This window comes from Ischnura elegans, chromosome 5, assembly GCF_921293095.1.
Source record: "Ischnura elegans chromosome 5, ioIscEleg1.1, whole genome shotgun sequence".
Taxonomy (NCBI): Eukaryota; Metazoa; Arthropoda; class Insecta; order Odonata; family Coenagrionidae; genus Ischnura; species Ischnura elegans.
The window spans coordinates 20,601,285-20,619,770 of NC_060250.1; the positions used below are offsets into that span (position 1 = coordinate 20,601,285).

The following is an 18,486-nucleotide window of genomic DNA, read 5'->3' on the forward strand; positions in this document are numbered from 1 at the left end:
GCCTGACAGGCACAGATGTAAAAAAACATTAATAACTCTAAGCATGGCTTACAATTAGTGATACATCTTTAAAGTTTAAAGCACCAGTATTAGTGTAAATGAACACTGACTTATTTGCAATTTATATACCCCTTTACACACTGTCATGAGGCCAGGGACCGATCCAGCAAGGTGCGATTTAATGTGCTCTTTAAGCTATTAAATATTATTACACACGTATATGTAATGCATTTTAGCATGTGAATTCTATAAGATCAGTGTTTTTTTTGTTGACTTATTTAGCTAATAAAGCTTTTATTTTGCTTCATTTTATCATTATTTTGTTTAACTATGCTAAATAACCCGCCACTGCCCTGTCAGCGTAAAGGCATTAAGCAAAAGCTGCATAATAATAATAATAATAATTTATTTTCCCTGGTAGACAATATACAAAGTAAGTTATACAATAGCTCACAATTAGTAATTGTATAGGGTACGTCAAGATACAGTAAAATAAAATTCTCTTAGGCAACTTTGTCTGTCAGAAATTCTCTCAGTGAATAAAAAGATTTCATTAATAAATATTTTTTCACCTTATTTTTAAAGCTATTGCTACATTTGGTAGATTTGATGCTCTCAGGGAGCGAGTTATACATTTTTGTCCCCATTGCAAATACACTATTGCTGGATATCCTTGAGTTGTGGTGTTTTACATGGATAGCGTTTTTATTTCCAGAATGCATAGAGCATATAAAAACAAAAAGCTACTAGACAAGTGCCAAGGGTCTATGCTGCATAGTGGAAATGAAAAAAAAATTGATTGCGCCCGACAGAAGGTTAAAAGTTGATTTAAGCCGTTTATGGAAATCTGAAAACTTTTAGTTATAATTATTGAGACAGTAAAATTTATGAGTGAATGAATTCAGTTGATTACTGTTTCATGATGAATGTATACATATATGTACCTACATAAAATTGCAATTAAATGTTTTTTCATCTCATTTCAATTGATATATTTGTTTACTTGGAATAAAAACTTGTATTATTGAATTTAATATTTGTTTTAATTTTCAGAATTTGATGTTCAATACATCTTAGATGCAAAGAAAACACGAGAGCCTAGAATGTTCTTCATAGAATTTGAGGGAAATAATAATCTGAATCAAACCATAAGGCTAGATAAAGGGGCTTTGCTCTGCAGGAATATAAAAGTTTATATCAAAGTAAGTGGAAGAGATTTATTATAATCCATTACTGAGTAAGCCAGTAGAAGAGTTAATTCTTACCTATTTCAGTATAGGTTTCATGGTATGAATGATTGACTCTTGTCCCTGCTTTCCATGCACTCATTTCACGTATCATGTGTCCTTATTGAGGCACTATAAACAGGAGCCAAAATGTTGGCTGTCTTTGCTTTTTCTCCTGGAATCTATGTTATGTCGTAGGGCTGAGGCATTCTACATGGAGGGAGATTGATGAAATTGAGAAATGGATGAAAGCCAGGCTTGGAGCTTGCACTGATTTTCTGCAAAAATGCATGCTATCTCCAATTTAATATTTTTCTGTGCACAGGGCCAGAGCGCATTCAGTTTATTTCATACTCTTAGAAGGCATTGTATACCCTTCACAAGCTCTTTTGCCAGTGTGTGGCCAGGAATTTCATTTGGGGGGGTCCAAAACCAGGGTGAAATTTTTTTAAAAACAGGCATAGGTGGATCTATGGGGGGGATGCATGGGGTCACGTGCCCCCCCCCCCCTCCCCGCAGACCTTTAAAAAATATGCAAGATTTTTAATATGATCCCATTATCATTGCCTTCGTTTTGTATTGCGATGTATCCTAGTGCCCCCCAGAGCAAAATCCTGGGTACGACCTTGCTTTCCCCCCCCCCCCCTCCAGAAAGAAATCCTGGATCCACCCCTGAAAACAGGATACTAAATATAGGGTTTTAAACTAATTTTAACACTCTTCATGATTGAAAAAACTTCTTTGTTAACAAAGTCTTTTGAAAATTCATGATTTTTTAATATTTTGTTCTCTTTAATGAAGGAAAGAAATGGTGTTTTTATATTTGGGACCCCCCCAGACCTATCCCCTTGCTACACCACTGCCTCTTGCTGGTGACGGTTTCAAGTGGGTTGCATTGTCTCTGAGATGTCCCTGTTGTACCCAGTCATATGCTCTGCCACAGAAATCTTGCACTGAAACTTCTGTCTCTTTTATCCATACTTCAGAGTTAGTTCACAATTTTTTATTATTTTTGCCTAAACTTCAGGCATCAACACTGAGAAATAGCAGACTTAATACAATGTATTATCTATATTTATAAGCAATAATAATTAATGAGTGAGATAAGTGCAGAATTTAAATGAACCATTAATTACAATATCATGTGTTAAATAATTCTTTTTTTCTCATTTTAGCCCAATATCAGAGATAAACTTACACCTATAGAGGCAGAATTGAAGTATAGTATTAAGAAGGAATCTGGAGCAGTTCCTGCAAGTCGGAGAAGAAGGTATTTACCTGCTATTCTGGATGAAAATGCTCCTCCATCCCAAAAGGATTCAATCAGCATCCAGAAGAACTGTGGAAAAGATAATATCTGCATTCCAGATCTCACCATGTCCACAACTCCGTAAGTCATCAATACTTACTGATACAGAATCAGAGAAGTTTGACTGTGTAGCTATCAAATAAAAATGATAGTCTCTACTATGCATTAGTGTGAATTTGTTCTATGCTGATGTCAAAAAAGGGGAATGCGTGTTTTCATTTTTATATCAATGTCTCAAGATTTTTTAAAGCCGTATTTTTCATGTGTAATCTCAGATTGATTCCATTTTTTATCTTCTCTGGACATTTAAAGGTCCTACAGAGTCCAAGAGATTCACTGTAATTCTAGATCTACATCATGTAGCAAGACCACAATACATATGTGATTGAAAAATTGCTCTAAATTCCATGAGTTTACACTTTTTCAAAATGGGCAATGCATATTCTTAAATGTTAGTGCTAAAATTTTACAACTTTTTACTAAAAATTTTCAAATATTAATACCGCTGGATGGCAAAAAATAATTTTTTCTCAAGCCCTGATACCATTCCCACTGATTCTTATGTAAAATGTTAGTGCTAATCTATCCATCCATCCATCTAATTTACATCACTTTTGCAATAATTTTGAGGAATAAGAAGGATTATATTAACATTTATATTTCTCATTAGGTTTTTGAGAGGTGACAAGTTCTAAAACATGATAATTAATGATAAGGATGTAGATTTGGGGGGATTAGTTTCTGTTACTGATTTAAAAAACACATTGAAAATCATCAACCTTTCCTTTTTTTGCTATTTTTTTCACTTATTTTATTCATATTTCAGCTCCCATTTCATCTTTCCCTACCTGAAATATCCCAGAATAATGGAAAAATATATCAACAGCATACATAGGCAATAATAAAAATATTTAAGAACACAGCATAGAAAAAATAATGAAAATGTATGCCAACAGTTCAGAAGGTACACTACCACATTGGCACTCTCAATATCACCCATGCATCAAGAAAGAGAAAAATAACTATTTCTAATAACGATGAATAACATAAGTAATTTGGTATTTGATTTCCCTATATACACTGAGGTAGGAGTTTCTCGTACAAAAACCAGCAGCAGGCCTAATATACATACCAAATTGCCCGCATTCAACTTATCTGAAAATTTCTTCTCAAAGGTGTTATCTTCATGGAACCGTCCCCAATGTTAATCTGAAACTGCTCCAAAATATTCTCTGAAAAAGTCTAGGTGTGAATGAAAGAAATGCATTTTAGTGATATGTCACAACCCATGGCCTTATACGCTGACAGAAATTCCTCAACATGGGCGAAATAATCATCACTTCTTTGTCACCCAAAAAGTTCTAACACACGTTTCAGAATTCAAGCCAAGCTCGATTTTCTTTATGATTCGGGTGTTTCATAAACGTCGAATCTTGGAAAAGTTTCCTAATCTGGGGGACCACGAATTTTTTCCTTTGCTTTAGACTCACTAAGACGAGAACTTTAAGTTAAAAATTGAAATTCAACTCCTGTCTTGCCGATTGCTTTCGCAAAACATGTCATCTGTCGTAGTTTGATGTGCAATGATGGCAAGTGAATGTTTTCTGTCGGAACCAGGGAAACATGAGAGAAATTTTTTTGACCATGAGTGAAGCTTTCGCGCAGAGGCCAGTTCCGTAAGATGTAATGTTTTTCTCGGGCACGGCTGCAGTATTCACAAAGGAAGAAGATATGACAGAAGGTATCTCATTCCCATTGGCCAACCGGCCACCGAAAGAGTTGACTCTGGGGTCGCTAGAGGTATACCGAGGGAAGATGATGACAACTTCAAAAAACATAATTGATTTGAGAGGCTGATACTTTGTGGAACTCCACGATTAAGGAGAAAGAATACTTTTTAACTCCAATCACAACATAAAAACCTCAATCTTATATTTTTCGTGGAATTAGAAAGTATTACTTTTCCTTTTATAGCTGCGAAAGCAAGAGAATTGCCGTCCATGCCGGAGCGGGAGAGGCACTGCGAGGGCCAGCGTGAAGCGTAAAGTGAATCTTAATAATAATAATAATAATAGTTTATTGACGGGAAAATTACCCAATTACAAAAATGTACAATTATCATAAGATTGAAATATTTTTAAGCTCTTAAAAATACAGGAATAATCGTATAAACTTGCTGTAAAAACCAACAATAGAAAAAATAAACACAGTAGTTAAAAATAATAGATTGAACAGTCACATATCTCTTAAACAGTGGAAATAGACATTATCATTATACACAAGAACAAATTATTTAAGTCAATGCACAAACAAAGGTAGTTTTCTCTTTAAATTCTTTGGATTTAAATTACAAAGGTCAATGTTACTACATTTGTAGTTAATGCTCCGCATAGTTCTGGTTAAGAGTGAGTGGAAGGTGTAATTTCTATTGGAATGAGGGAGTGAAAACATGAATGTTTGCCTAGTGTTTAAAATGGGGACATGGAAAGGGATCATTTCTACCAGATGAATAGAGTCAATGTCCGAGCTAATGCGAATTATTTTAATTATTGTGGCTATGCTAAGCAACAAAATATTTTTATTGTTACTGCTGTTTTTTTTTGTTGTATATTTTTAGCATTCGGAAGAGGATGATGTGAAATGGAAGCAGTAAATTTTTACAAATATGTGAAAATTCGCGAAAAAGTGACAAAATTGACCATTTTTAATGCATTTTTACACAATTTACGGACACTAAATCCCAAAACTACCTCTTTACCAAAAATATTAATTTTTTTAGAATTTTTCACCCTTCAAAAACCCCTAGAAAATTTTAAATGATCCTTTTAATTCCTCCAAATGACCGAAAAGTCATAAAAATTGGAGGGGGGAGGTCCCCCGAAAATGGTGGGTGATGGGGAAAAATGGAGTTCATATTCGGATTTAGGAGGTCATTTCACAGGAGAATCAGCAGGAATGGTGTCAGGGCCGATTTTCATGACGTCCAGTGCAATTAATTCGATAAAAATTGGTGGTTCTTTGAGCAAATTTTTCTTAAGATAAAGATATTTTCTGCTTCAAAGAAAATTTTGCTTGAAAAATAGTGTCGCTATTTTGTGATGGAAAACCACACAATTACTGTGCAAAATCTTCTAAAAATGTGAATGTCAGGGTAAAGCTTCCATATTGATAAGTATAATATTTTAGTTCAATTTAAATTTTGTTAAACCTCCATTATCAGATTCTCTTTATAGATTTCCAAAGAAAATCGAAGTTGGATGTGATTTTGGAAATTTGGCTATGTTTGAGCCTCCAATGGAAGAAATAATTTCTTTGGCCATTACCAAAAAGTTATTGCAAGGAATCATTTATGAATGTATATGTAAATTTTCAAGGCCAAAGAAATGTAATTTGGGATTTTTAGTCAGCTTTTTCTGATTTAAGACCTCAATGCAGGTCATTTTCAAACCACTTGGTACTACAGTACTTCAGATATTGTAAATTTATTTATATGGAGTATTAAAATTATTTTTAGATTTTTTATGACCACTTAGAATGAAAATTTATAGCACATATTTAACAATCATATTTTCTGTGCATGAATTTGTACATCTCATCCTTTATGAGAATGTGGTAGGTATTTGTATGCAAGAGAGTATGTATGTGTGAAATTTTTCCATGAAGTCTTCTATGGAACTAATTTAATTTTAAATTTCTCTATTTTATTACTTCTAATTACGTAAGCTTTGCCATTTTAGAAGCGTGGCACGTTACCTGCTTGGATCCGGACAGCGTTTGGAGTTTGATGTTCTTGTTCACAACAGAGGAGAGGATGCTTTTGAATCCACTTTCAACATGAAGGTTCCAGATGGCATAAACTATATTAATATTGAAAGACTTGACGAATTTGAGAGAGAAATACATGTGCACTGCAGTGCTCCATCGAGAAACAACAACAACACTCTTCGGTGTGACATTGGCAACCCTATGCCAAAAGACAAACTGGTAAATTGACTCATTTTTCATGTAGCCATAGATATCTTATCATTACTTCACTTCTAAATTAAGAGTTTTGATGAAGCTCTTGTTGAATCATTGAAGGCGCTTATCATAAGATTCGTTATTTGTCCTTCACCCATGGTATTTATACCAGCGTGTTAGAACTGAAAATATGAGAAGGTAAGATATATGTACATATGTGTCTTCAATGAATTTCTGCGTTACTTCATCTTTGGGAGTCAGAAGTAATTTAAACTCTTTCATTTTGTCAGTGAACTAGACATGGTATTATCTAGGCAAAAAAAAAGCTCCAGAAAAAATCAAAGCATATTTTGCTCTTAAAAAAAGTCATCAGCATACAATATTTGAAAATTTTGCTGTGAAAAAAATTCAAAGAAACTTTAGTTATGGCGAGGCATTTTTGTTATGCCTGGGATGCTGACCTTGTGGATATCATATAAAAACTTTGGGTCTTGAAACCCAATAACCAAAGCTGACAAAGGCCCAAAGGTTCCTGGCTAACTCGAAAAGCTTATTACTCTTTAAATGAATTTATTGAATATGATAACATCATGATGTCGTTTGTTGCCGTTTAATATTTTGTCTCATCATGTAATTATTATAATTTTATCTATTTCTGAACTCCCATGCATAACTTATGTATTTTCCATTGTCTTTTGCTAGTGAATTTTTCATTGCTCATTTATTACTTTTTTTATTACATTTAATATTTTTTACTTTTGTATTTTCCAATAGTAAATTGATGCATTTTATCATAAAGACTATTTCAAATTCAATTTTTTTTAATACCATTAATTAATAATTATTATTATCATTATTATAGGTTCATTTCAAAGTTCTGCTGCAGCCATTCTACAGAGTTGGAATGAAGCCACGATATGAGTTCCAAATGTCTGTCAACACCACGAATCCTGAGGATGAATCAACTCGCAGTGACAATTCCAAACAGTTCACCATTCCAATTTGGGTGGAAACAGAGTTGATTATACAAGGGTAAGTTCTTTCTGAATGTTAACCCTGCATTGAAGGGTAAGATCATTCAGAATACCTTCCTAATCTCAATATATTTATTACAGATCTTCAAATCCACCTGAAATTCATTACAATACTACACAATATAGTGAGGAAAAGGTACTCACTCATGAATCGGAGATTGGACCACAACTCTTTCACACTTATTCAATTAGGAACAAAGGTCCATCTGATATTTTGGAGGCAACAGCATATATTCTGTGGCCAACATACATTTTGGGAGGTAAGAAATCAGGCATTTTTTATCAGCATTTCGTACTTCAATTGGTAAATTATGCAAATATGGATAGCAAAATTATGCTCTTAAGTGAGAAAATTCCTTATAGGCAATATCTTTTTCTAATAGAAATGGAATAATGAAACTACCATGCTCCCCAAATTTTGTTATATCTGCTGATTTTTGCTCCTGAATAATATGCAGAGAGAGACTATACTTTTTGCATCTTACCCTCAGTCACTTTTGATTCACGAGTGCTAGCTTTTGCTCTGATTTAAAATAAAAATAGCTCACATAAATATCGCTTTTCACATGTCTGAGGAAATAATTCTGAATATTAGACCTCTTTTACCCCAGCAAACATTTGATCAAAATTGTCATATCAAATTGGACTTCAACATTTATTTTTTTATTTTTCCATACACTTTAATTTTCCTCCATTTTTTTTGGAGAGATGGTTTGTGAAATATTTGATTCCCTATTTTCAGGTGAGCATTTACTGTATCTTCTTGAACAGCCTGAAACAAGCGGCCCAATTAGATGTGAACCAGGTCCACACGTTAATGAGTTGAACTTGCAGGTGAGTAAATGGTTACGTATTTTTAGCAAATTTATTTGATCACTAATCGATTAAGCACTTAACATCTTGAGAGTTATTCAGAACAACTCTGTACTCAAGTACCCCATCAGCCAAGCTTTCCATGTTAGTGCTCTCTTTTGCAACCTTGACAACTACTGTCTGTAAAAAAAAAGGCAAGACACCTGAGTTTGCGGAGCTCTATCATCTAAACGAGGTAATCAATTTCAATGCAACAAAGAGCGCACAAAAGAGAGTTTACTTCTACTTTGGATCATTTACTTCAAAAAAAATTCCACCCCATAGTACCTATATCCTGTACTTTATTTTTTCTAAAAAAAAGTACCCTTTTTTTGCGCATAAAATCAAGTTGCCCAACTTTGGGCTCTTGATATTCCCATAGTTTTCGTTCCGATAACTTGGAATTTTGATATAAGAAAGCCAAATCTATTATTGGCAATTTACAGAAAACAAATTGTTTACACCACAAAAATAGATAGATTTGTTGTAAACAACGCAAATCTCTGCTAACTTCAAAACCAAACCACCGAGGTTAGAACCCAGAATAATCTTCCTCATCTGCTGACCTTTATCATACTTAATGAGGGAGCTAATTTTATTTTTCCATTGTCTTCTCAAGATTTTCAGGAGTCTTCTCTTTTCTCCCTCACTTCTAAGGACTAAATAATTTCTCACTTGATCCATAGTAATTTTATGATACCACTTATCAATACATTGAAGCCTTAACTTCATAGCTACTAACTGCCAATGTCCATATCATAACGATTCATACTGTAAATGTTGTTTTTATGAAGGAGAATTGTCATCATTTTGTACTTCATCTAATTATTAAGCCGGAAGAGGGTGCACGGTAAAATTTAACACTAGAAGGTGCATAGAGTGTCATCAACACCCAAAAGAAGGTATTTTTTTTCTCTTTCCTTGGAATGATATGGTTATGTTGTGTTCTTTTTTAAATAGGTCCACCAAATTAAATACATTTTAACTATTTACTTTTACAGTATAGCAATAAAATTGACAAAGGGAGAAAAATATTCCCCTGTTCTTCTTAAGAGACTGTTTCACATCGAAGCCCCACCATAATCCTAGAATTTTTACACCCTAATTCCCACACATTAGAGGCTATATCACCCTTTAGAACTCTCAATTTTGATTTAGTTTTATTCACTTCTAAACTACCGGGAGCATAGGATTGAATTAAATCATTAGCCAAGAGAAGTTGGCTTGGATGCCCAATGAATAGAGTCAAATCGTCAGCGTATACAATATTTGAATAAGTAATTCCTTGTCTAGCTACGCCAATTCCGGCAGCTTCAAGTGCACTTGTAAGCGGGTCCATTGCGAGGGCAAATAGAGCCATAGATAGAGGACATCTGCCTGAAAAAATTCATACAAAGTTTTCTGAACTGGGGTCCTTTCTAAAGTTATGTATCCCCTTTTCGTTTCCTCAGACGGGAAGGGGAAACGTTTCGGGCGTTTCTCGATAGTTTTTTCCACAAGGCTTTCACTTGTCAGCACGAGTGGACCTCGAGCGGCGTTGCGTTTTTCACTTCTTCTTCTAATTGGATCAGTAAGGTATCCCCTATGAAAAAATTGTATAAACCTGTTTCAAATTTTTATACAATCTTAATCATTGCCATGGCAATGTATAAGATTGTATAAAATTTTGAAACAGGTTTATAAATTTTTTTCATTGGGGATTAATCCTTTGCATCGCCAGGTGAAGAGGAAGATCAATGCCACAGGAATATAGGGGTCAGAGGTCACCTAGTTCTAGGAACCACAGACTATCACACACCACTAAATAAACACCGATGGAACCGTTAAAAAAGTAAATTAACGGCCGCATAGCGGCCGCTAACTAAGGAATACAACTAGATAACTGTCTCTTCACCTATGCAATATTTCACTTCACACACACGTACGGAATCAAAAAAACACGGGACTTAATCGCCCCAATCCCTGGCAAGGAGAGGCTTCTCCTGCAGGGAAAAATTTAGCCTTGATGCTCACTCGCAGCGATCGAGAACACGCCCGCTCAGGTAAGCTACCGAGGCGTCGCGTCGTATCTCTCGGTGGAAATTTGTGGACTGTACCTGACAAGAATATTTTCTTTGCGGAATTTTCGCATAATTTGTATTCCTTTATTCCACTGGCATTTGTGAATTTCACCGCATTTCACGCGGCAGGTGTGAAATATATAACTGATATCACATGCCGATTTTCAGATAGCATCTCAAAGTTGTTATTTTGTCTCATTTATTCCTTTTTAATGCACGAAAACAGCTTGACCGGAAAAAGAAGTCGTTCTTGGGATCCCAACGATTCACCGCCGAAGAGATGTCCGGCCAAGGGGCGTCCGTTGAAGTGAGCGAAGGTGGCGCCAAGGGCGGCGGTGGTGGTTCTAGGAAGGCGTCGTCGTCCCACGAGGTCACCTCTTGGGAGGTATCGTCAGAGAACGGCGGGCGCGTGCACACCAAGAAGACCTCTTCATCGGAGACGCGCAGCTCCGGCGGCGGCAAGTTTTACTCGTCGACGTCGTCTTGGTCCGCTTGGACGTCGTCTTCGAAGGAAGAGAGTTCGGGAGGGGGTGGAAGAGAGGGGAGGAGGAAGAGGGCGCAGTCCGCCGAGCCGGCTCCCGAGCAATCCATTCCTTCGGCCACCGCCTCTTCTTTCGCCGCGTCCGACGATGATCTGACGAAAGCCTTGCGCTGTGGCCCCACCAACTGCACCAAGTACCACTGCACCATCGGGCCGTTGAAGAAAGATGAAGAGGTTTTGATCCTGATGCGATCTCGTGTTGATGTCAGGACACTGAAGAAGGTGAGTTGCAAACAAAAAAAAGTTTGTTTCATCTCACATTTAACATAGTTCGTCTGGGATATAAAATTTAAATGAGCTCTCTTTGCAGTCAGAAATTTTCTATACTCTTTTAAACTGGTGAAAATTTGGGTAGTGAACACCGTTTTTGTTTGAAGATAGTACGTTTTCGGCAACTTGATTACACGGCCAAGCACATGCGCGTTGATGACGTCATGGCAGCTCACCTCGCGGGATCGCAACAGACGTTGTTTACTGTTTACCATTTGCAGGGGAGGTAAATTGTTCATCGAATATTTTCCGACCATTTTTGCATTGAACTTATTTTCCAAGACGCTTAACTGACATGACTAAAATTTGAGTCAGGCAAGATGGATTGCTACGATGAAATTGTACGTAAGATCTAAATTATATTCCATCAAAAAGTCTTTTAGTGCCCTTATATACATGCTTGTCTGGACGTGCTTCTTAATGTAGGGAATTCTTTCTTTCACTTTCCCGAAGAATTAGCGGAGTCTAACAGAGTAAAATTAAAATCCTTATTTTAACTAATCAGCGCTTGCTACCTCCCCCTGTTGGTCAATTCTACACCTTTTGGTTAACTAACACTACCCTTCTTTAGTTTTTGCATCGCATTGATATTACCCTGATGTGTTATGCAACTTCGTCATACTTTTATGAGCCGCGGGTTGTATAACACCGTAGGGAAATTGCCGTTTCCTTGCCTGTTCCTCTTACAATAGTTAGGTTTCCACTGTTAGCCAATAAATATTGAGCTCTCATTGAGGAATATGGAAGTGGTGCTTAATATTCAGGCATTCGTACTATACCTGCTACGATCAGAGCTTTCCTCTTGTTTTTTTTTCATTTCTTTTTGCTTAAATGAGCAATGTCATGTTCAGTTTGAGGCAAAGACAAAAAAAATTCGAAAATTTACTTCTAAAACTATGCATCATTAATTTCCTGACATTAATGCAATTCCATGTGCCCTTCACTCAAGAATAAAAGCCAACTCACTTTTATCAAAATCGTATCAGACTACATATAGAGGTGACTGACTGAATCTAACTGAATGCACGTAACAGCAAGTTATGTACTTTAGAAGTGATAAATATGCACATATTTTTAACCTTCAATGTTTGATTGAGTCATTGGATACTTGAATTGGATTGAGTCATTGGATTGATTGGAGTCTTGGAATTCTTATGAATTTTTCTTATTCCATATGAAATCCAAATTTTTAATTTTTAGGTTTTGATGAAAAAGTTTATCAATGATTTTATCAAAATTTATCCATACAGTAAAATATTTTTAATTTAAATTTTAAGCAATAATTTTTAATTTAAATTTTAAGCAAAGAAACACAATGCAGGTCCAACAAAGTGTGCTTATGGCTATATTTGCTGCTGGTTTAACATTCACATATTACCTCCTTTTAGGCCTAACTCTTATCTACTATTGATTCTTTACTCAAGATCTATGTTATGCATTATTTATGAATACTATCGGATGTGTTGATGGAAGGTACTATTGGGCTTGAATATTTGGTATTTCTGATACCTCAATATGTTATCTGTAGTTAAATCTGACTGAATCATGTATTCTGTTTTTTTCATCTATCAAAATAACTATTTTAAAAAAATAATCCTCTGTAATTGTTTATCATCTGTGTAAAGTAAGACCTCAAGTTTGAATAAATAACTTATTGTTTTCCTTTGTCCTCAGTTGGGTGCACAAAATGTGAATGTGTCATCTGTACTTGTATCACAAGTAACTAAGCTTCCTCAAATTGGATCTCCAGACGACATGCACATTCGAACTCATGAAATCATCACAAATATGAAACCAACAGATGGCGAGAGAGATGCTATAGTACCATGGTGGACTGTGGTTCTTTCAGCATGTGCTGGCACCATCATTCTCATGCTTCTGATATTTCTGCTATGGAAGGTAAGACTAATGGTAAACAGTGACTGTTTTGCAGGAAATATGTGCTTAGATCCTCTAACAGTCAAACAGCGATTCTGAATGCGTAGGCTGATAACTCTCTCTATACTCACGCTCATCAAGAATCCTCCAGTCTTTGTTGCTGTAAGTAGAATCCCATGCATGTGATACTTATAAAATATAAAATCACCGCATTAAACAAGTGAATTTGTACACAGTGACGTGCACGGGTGCAAAGTTATCTCTTGGTGTATTTAGGAAATATGTACAATTTTAAGATGATGACTTGTTGAAATCTGTCAAGTGAAGTAGAGTGCATCAGAGCACTCATTGCTCACATTTGGGAATTATCATTATTTTTTCTGGCCTTTTCATATTGCATAATAATCATGGTTACATTTTCTCAGTGGGGATCCCTGGGATACAAATTACAGGGACAAAGATTACTTTTTGGAACTTCGCAGTCATAACGGTACATGGAGAGTGCCATCTGCTCATATGAGGAAATTTGGAAGCTTATTGGGATTAGCTTACTGCAACTGCTTGCCAACTGAATGTATGGTAAATGTATATGCTAGCCTCAAGTATGATATTTTCAGAGTTTTTCAGTCTTGGTCACATATGCAGTGTGTCTTCGAGTTTTTTCAAGCCTCTTCAAGTTGTCCTACTACGTACATATATAACTTTCCTAAAGGCCATGGTAGGATAAATAAAGTGAAATGGACTCCAAGAATGTATTGATAGGACATCATCCAGGGCATTGCAAAACACTTAAGACATTAGTTTTGCTTTATTTAAAACATTAAAAAATTCTTAAATAAATTTTTAAAAATATTAAACTGTTACATGGTGGCACACCGACCAAAATATGCAGAGTATATGAGCTTAAAATTCATGCATATGTTAAAAGATTTTTAGCTCAATAAAAGTAGTAAAACGTTGTTAAAAATTAGATAAGAACTGCAATTGGGCTGAATTATGCACATGAAAATGGAGTCATCAAGGAATGCAATAGATCAGCCAAAAATGGTTGTTAGGCACTTTGCTCTACAAACCATTGCTAAAAACTAAGCAATAGAATATATAAGAATACTTAGTTTTTTTATTTCTTGGATGTGAATTCAAAGAAATTTATATTGATTACTTGTATGAATGAAAATAATTACAGAGCAATGGAAGCTGATGTTGCATATATGTATGAACATGGTAAAAAAAATGCCTCTCTCATTACTGACACGCAAAAGTGGCAAGCAATTTTCAGTAAGGAGTGATAAACAAGTAACTTACATAGATAAAATAGCTTTCTATTATTACATAATCTCATCAATGTCTCACCTTCAGAGACGGGGAATGTTTAGTAAGATAATTCACAAGCTTAATCTTTTCCAACTTAATTACTGCTAATTTAATAATTAATTAATTATTAAATCTCTGTTGCACAATGGAAAATTATTTATTGCATCAATACAGTTGGAAATACTCATCATAAATGTTCACTTTTACAGTGTGGATTCTTCAAGAGAAACCGTCCATCAGATGCTCCTGAAAAGGAGCCTCTCAATCGCAATGGACATTTCCAGCCTGGAGATGAAGCTCTCTAAAAAGTGTGTTTTATCTACCCATGGTCAACCATGGTTTCTCTGGTTCATCTGATGGATACATTTCAAAAGGTTTTGTAAACCTTGTGTAAGTGAGAGAATGCAAGGAATATTTGTTTTAGAAAAGAGTGCAAGTCGTAGTGCCTTCTGCCCAGATAGGCAGCTTAGAGACTGTGAAGTCAAAAAGTGGTGTTGTGCGAGGAGGTGAGAAATAATTCTTTAAAGTTGTAAATATGTATTTGTTGACTGTTCTGATGTTTGATAGATCGTGTTAAATTAAGGGCAGTCCAAGACATTGTGCTGTTTGAATGAATGGGTTTGGAGATGTGATTTGGCTGCTGGCCGTGCAGGAGCTGTCTAGATGTGGAATACACCCCCAGTTATGCTTGGTGCACGCAATGCAGAGCCAGTATAGCCAAAAATTGACAGCACTGAAGCCTTACGATTTGGACTAGGTGTAATAACTTCATCCAGCTTTGCATTCAATGCATATGCTCTCTATCTGTGAAGGAAAACATTGGTAGAAGTTATGGTTGTGCAAGAAGTCGTCTGAAATAGATCTTAAGTACATACTTTATTTTAGTGGCAGCACAACATAAAGTGAAATCTCTCCAACAGATATTATATGATGCTGTGGGTATTTGACCAAATTTAATGAGGAAGCATTGGTACTCCAAAGATCTATCTTTGTTTCCTACTGGTCATGAATTCAAATAATTTAAGTGAACTAAATTTTCAGTCTTGAACATTGTACATAAAAACTCTTTATATGTCTTTCTAAAATCTTTTTGGTCCCATGGTTTTTACACAATTGGTTCCCTAGAAGACCAGGGCTCTAACTGTTGGTTGATATCTCAATTATAAAGACTGTCTGGTGTAGGCATTAGCCCCAGCCAATTGGTAGTTACCTGTGGGGCTAAAGAATCACTTTTATTTTATATTTTAATCAGGCATCTCAAATGTTTGTCATCATTGGTAATATGGGAAAATTGTGTGACACTCATTTTGGCATGGAATTTTAAGGATTGCTGAAACTAATACTTAACTACAAAATTCTGCATGGTTAGCCTTAAGTCAGAGAAAAAATTCCATGCATAAGCATTATTTTCAAAGAAACTTGTGGATTCAGCTTATGTGAAATCTTTAAGGCAATTATTCATCCCACTATGAAGTGCCTTTGACAACTTTCTAGTGCCTTGGTAAGTGGAGCCAAAACTTAATATTAGTGCAGAATCAAAGGATTACAGTTAAGGTGATTATATCATCTTTGTTTTAGAATTTTGGACTATTTAACTACATTTGTAGCATCAATTGATATAAGAATATACATCTGTTCAGTCATTTTTTCATTTTAAATCATTCACCCCAGGCTAGGGTTTAACATCAAAATTTAGTGGGTACTTTTTTCTCGGAAGTTGACAGTAGGGTGTATCTTCCAGCATTTCAGCATTGGAAATTGGATTTGAATTTGCATCCTTAGGTTGTTATAGCATAAGCTGATTTTGGGCCTTATCAGAACTGGGAAATCACGATGGCATGATAGATTTTCTACAAGTTCCAATCTGAGATTTGAGAGAGGAAAATTTACCTCACCTTAACTCTTGCAGAAAGATTATTTTCTTTCACAAATATGATTCTTACTTTTAAAAATTAATTTCTTAAAAGCATAGGTCATTTAGCAGAATATTTCACAACTTCATTTGAAGACAGTTATAAAAGGTCTTAACAGAGAATAAAACCAGGTTCTTCTGTGCAGTTGGCGTGGCAGATACTTAAAATTAAATGCTTCAAAATAATGAAATAGTAATCAGAAGAGGGGTTTATTGTCACAATTTATTTTTCCTTCGATGATAATAGATGAGTGTAATTGAGACAACAACTCTTCATGGACCATAGCAAATTGAGATAGATCATACGTTAGACTTGATGTAAATAATTTTAATTCACAGTACAGCGTTATTGAGTATGGCTTTCATGATTGTAACTCTAAAAACTTCACAACTATCAATATTTTACGGTGGTCATGACGTGGTATCTTGATATTATTATGTACTTTTTTAGTTAAAACTTGTTCTCTTCAATTATTTCTTTGATATTTTTATATTAGGAGTCACTTTTGCCGTTGCTTTTTCCACAAGTTTCTGTTGTAAATAGCACATTGCTATCCTCTATAGGAATCCCATTTGTAGGATAGCACAAGATTGCTGTGCATGCTTTCAAGGTCACCCTATTTTGTTATTGTTTTCTATTTATTTATTCATGAAATAATTTTAGTTTCTTTAAGTGTTGATGTAAGGAACTCTATCGAGTAAGGTATAGTAACAATACTTATGTATATTTGCTGCCATTCAATGTGAATTTCTTCTTTATGGCATTTTTAGATGATTGTTGCAAGAAAGAAGTTCTATTTAATATTAATGCAATTATGTGTCCTTTCCTGCTATGGAGGTTTCTAACTTGGACCAAAAGATCGAATTTACCATAATTATAGTTATTAGCAGGCACATTCTTTGCATTGTAATGTTGTCATAAAATTAAGCTGTTTTAAAATGTGACATAAATTGACTTGAATTTAATTCATGCTAGAAGGGGTAATATTGTTCGCTGAACTACACTTGTGCCTTACACAGATTTGTATCTAACTATAAGTCTAAAAATTTAACAATTGCCATTATCCTGTGATGCTGTAATTCATTAGTTTATTAAGTGGATCCCACTTATGCAATCAATTTTAAAGGATATTTTCAAGCATAAATATAGATTTATTCTGGAAACCACATATTTTATGAATTGCCTATTGTGTCCATTTGTGAAACAGTTTGAATATAAGAATTGATTTTGCAATATTACTTAGAGTAAATACTTTCATTGTTACTGATGTGTAATAAGATCACCAAATAGACAGTTAATCGCTGAACTCCACATAAAAAGAGTAGATATTTTGGCTTCCAAAAGTTTGAGAAATTATTAAAACTTATTTTTAAAGTATTTGTTTTAATTTCCAAAATTGCATTTTTTCTATTCATTTATGAAACTATGAAATTTCAAAATTATTGTTTTTGAACACTCATTTGGAACTAACAGCTGATGTACTTCATGTATGATTTTCTATTCAGCAAATCAATATTTTTCATTCAGTCATAATTCTGCTACAGAGAAGAAGGATTTTTCATTTTATCAACGTTCAATTTATTTATTCCCAGTAATTAGGTGCTGTTAAATATATATCCGAGTGGGTCTAGACACTTCCTTAAAGTTAAATAAAAGGATCGTTCATCAAAAAAATATAAAGGCTCCTAACAGAGAATAAAACCAGGTGCTTCTGTGCAGTTGGCGTGACAGATAATTAAAATTAAATGCTTAAAAATAATGAAATAATCAGGAGAGGGGATTATTGTCACAATTTATATTTCCCTCGATGATAATAGATGAGTGTAATTGAGACAACAACTCTTCATGGATTCTATCATGATTGGATTTTTAAACCATATCAAATTGAGATAGATCATACTTCAGACTTGATGTAAATATGTAAGTCAAATTCACTTTGATTACATGTGTGTTCAGTGTGCAAGTGGGGAAATATATCCATGTACTTTAGAAGGGGAGGAAAAGATATTGTGAGTGATAGCACTAGCAGGGATCCTCATTTAGGGCTCCAAGGAGACCTTGAAAAACATTCTCAAAGATAAGGGGAAAAGGCCAAGTGAGAGCACATTGCCACAGCCTCCTGAATGTGT

At 34.9% G+C, this 18,486-nt stretch overlaps 1 protein-coding gene across 3 annotated transcripts in view; it reads left to right on the forward strand.

Annotated features, from left to right (window-relative positions):
- The window catches only part of LOC124158555 (integrin alpha-PS2), a 345,664-nt gene extending 328,069 nt beyond the window's left edge, over positions 1-17,595 (forward strand). For all 3 annotated transcript variants that reach the window (XM_046533706.1, XM_046533707.1, XM_046533708.1), the window contains 9 exons: positions 1,054-1,202; positions 2,402-2,616; positions 6,273-6,519; positions 7,358-7,527; positions 7,611-7,789; positions 8,272-8,363; positions 10,668-11,204; positions 12,927-13,151; positions 14,654-17,595. In XM_046533706.1, coding sequence (XP_046389662.1) covers positions 1,054-1,202; positions 2,402-2,616; positions 6,273-6,519; positions 7,358-7,527; positions 7,611-7,789; positions 8,272-8,363; positions 10,668-11,204; positions 12,927-13,151; positions 14,654-14,749 — 1,910 coding nt within the window. In that variant the 3' untranslated portion in view covers positions 14,750-17,595. The remainder of the gene's footprint in view (positions 1-1,053; positions 1,203-2,401; positions 2,617-6,272; positions 6,520-7,357; positions 7,528-7,610; positions 7,790-8,271; positions 8,364-10,667; positions 11,205-12,926; positions 13,152-14,653) is intronic.
- Positions 17,596-18,486: the final 891 nt, after the last annotated feature.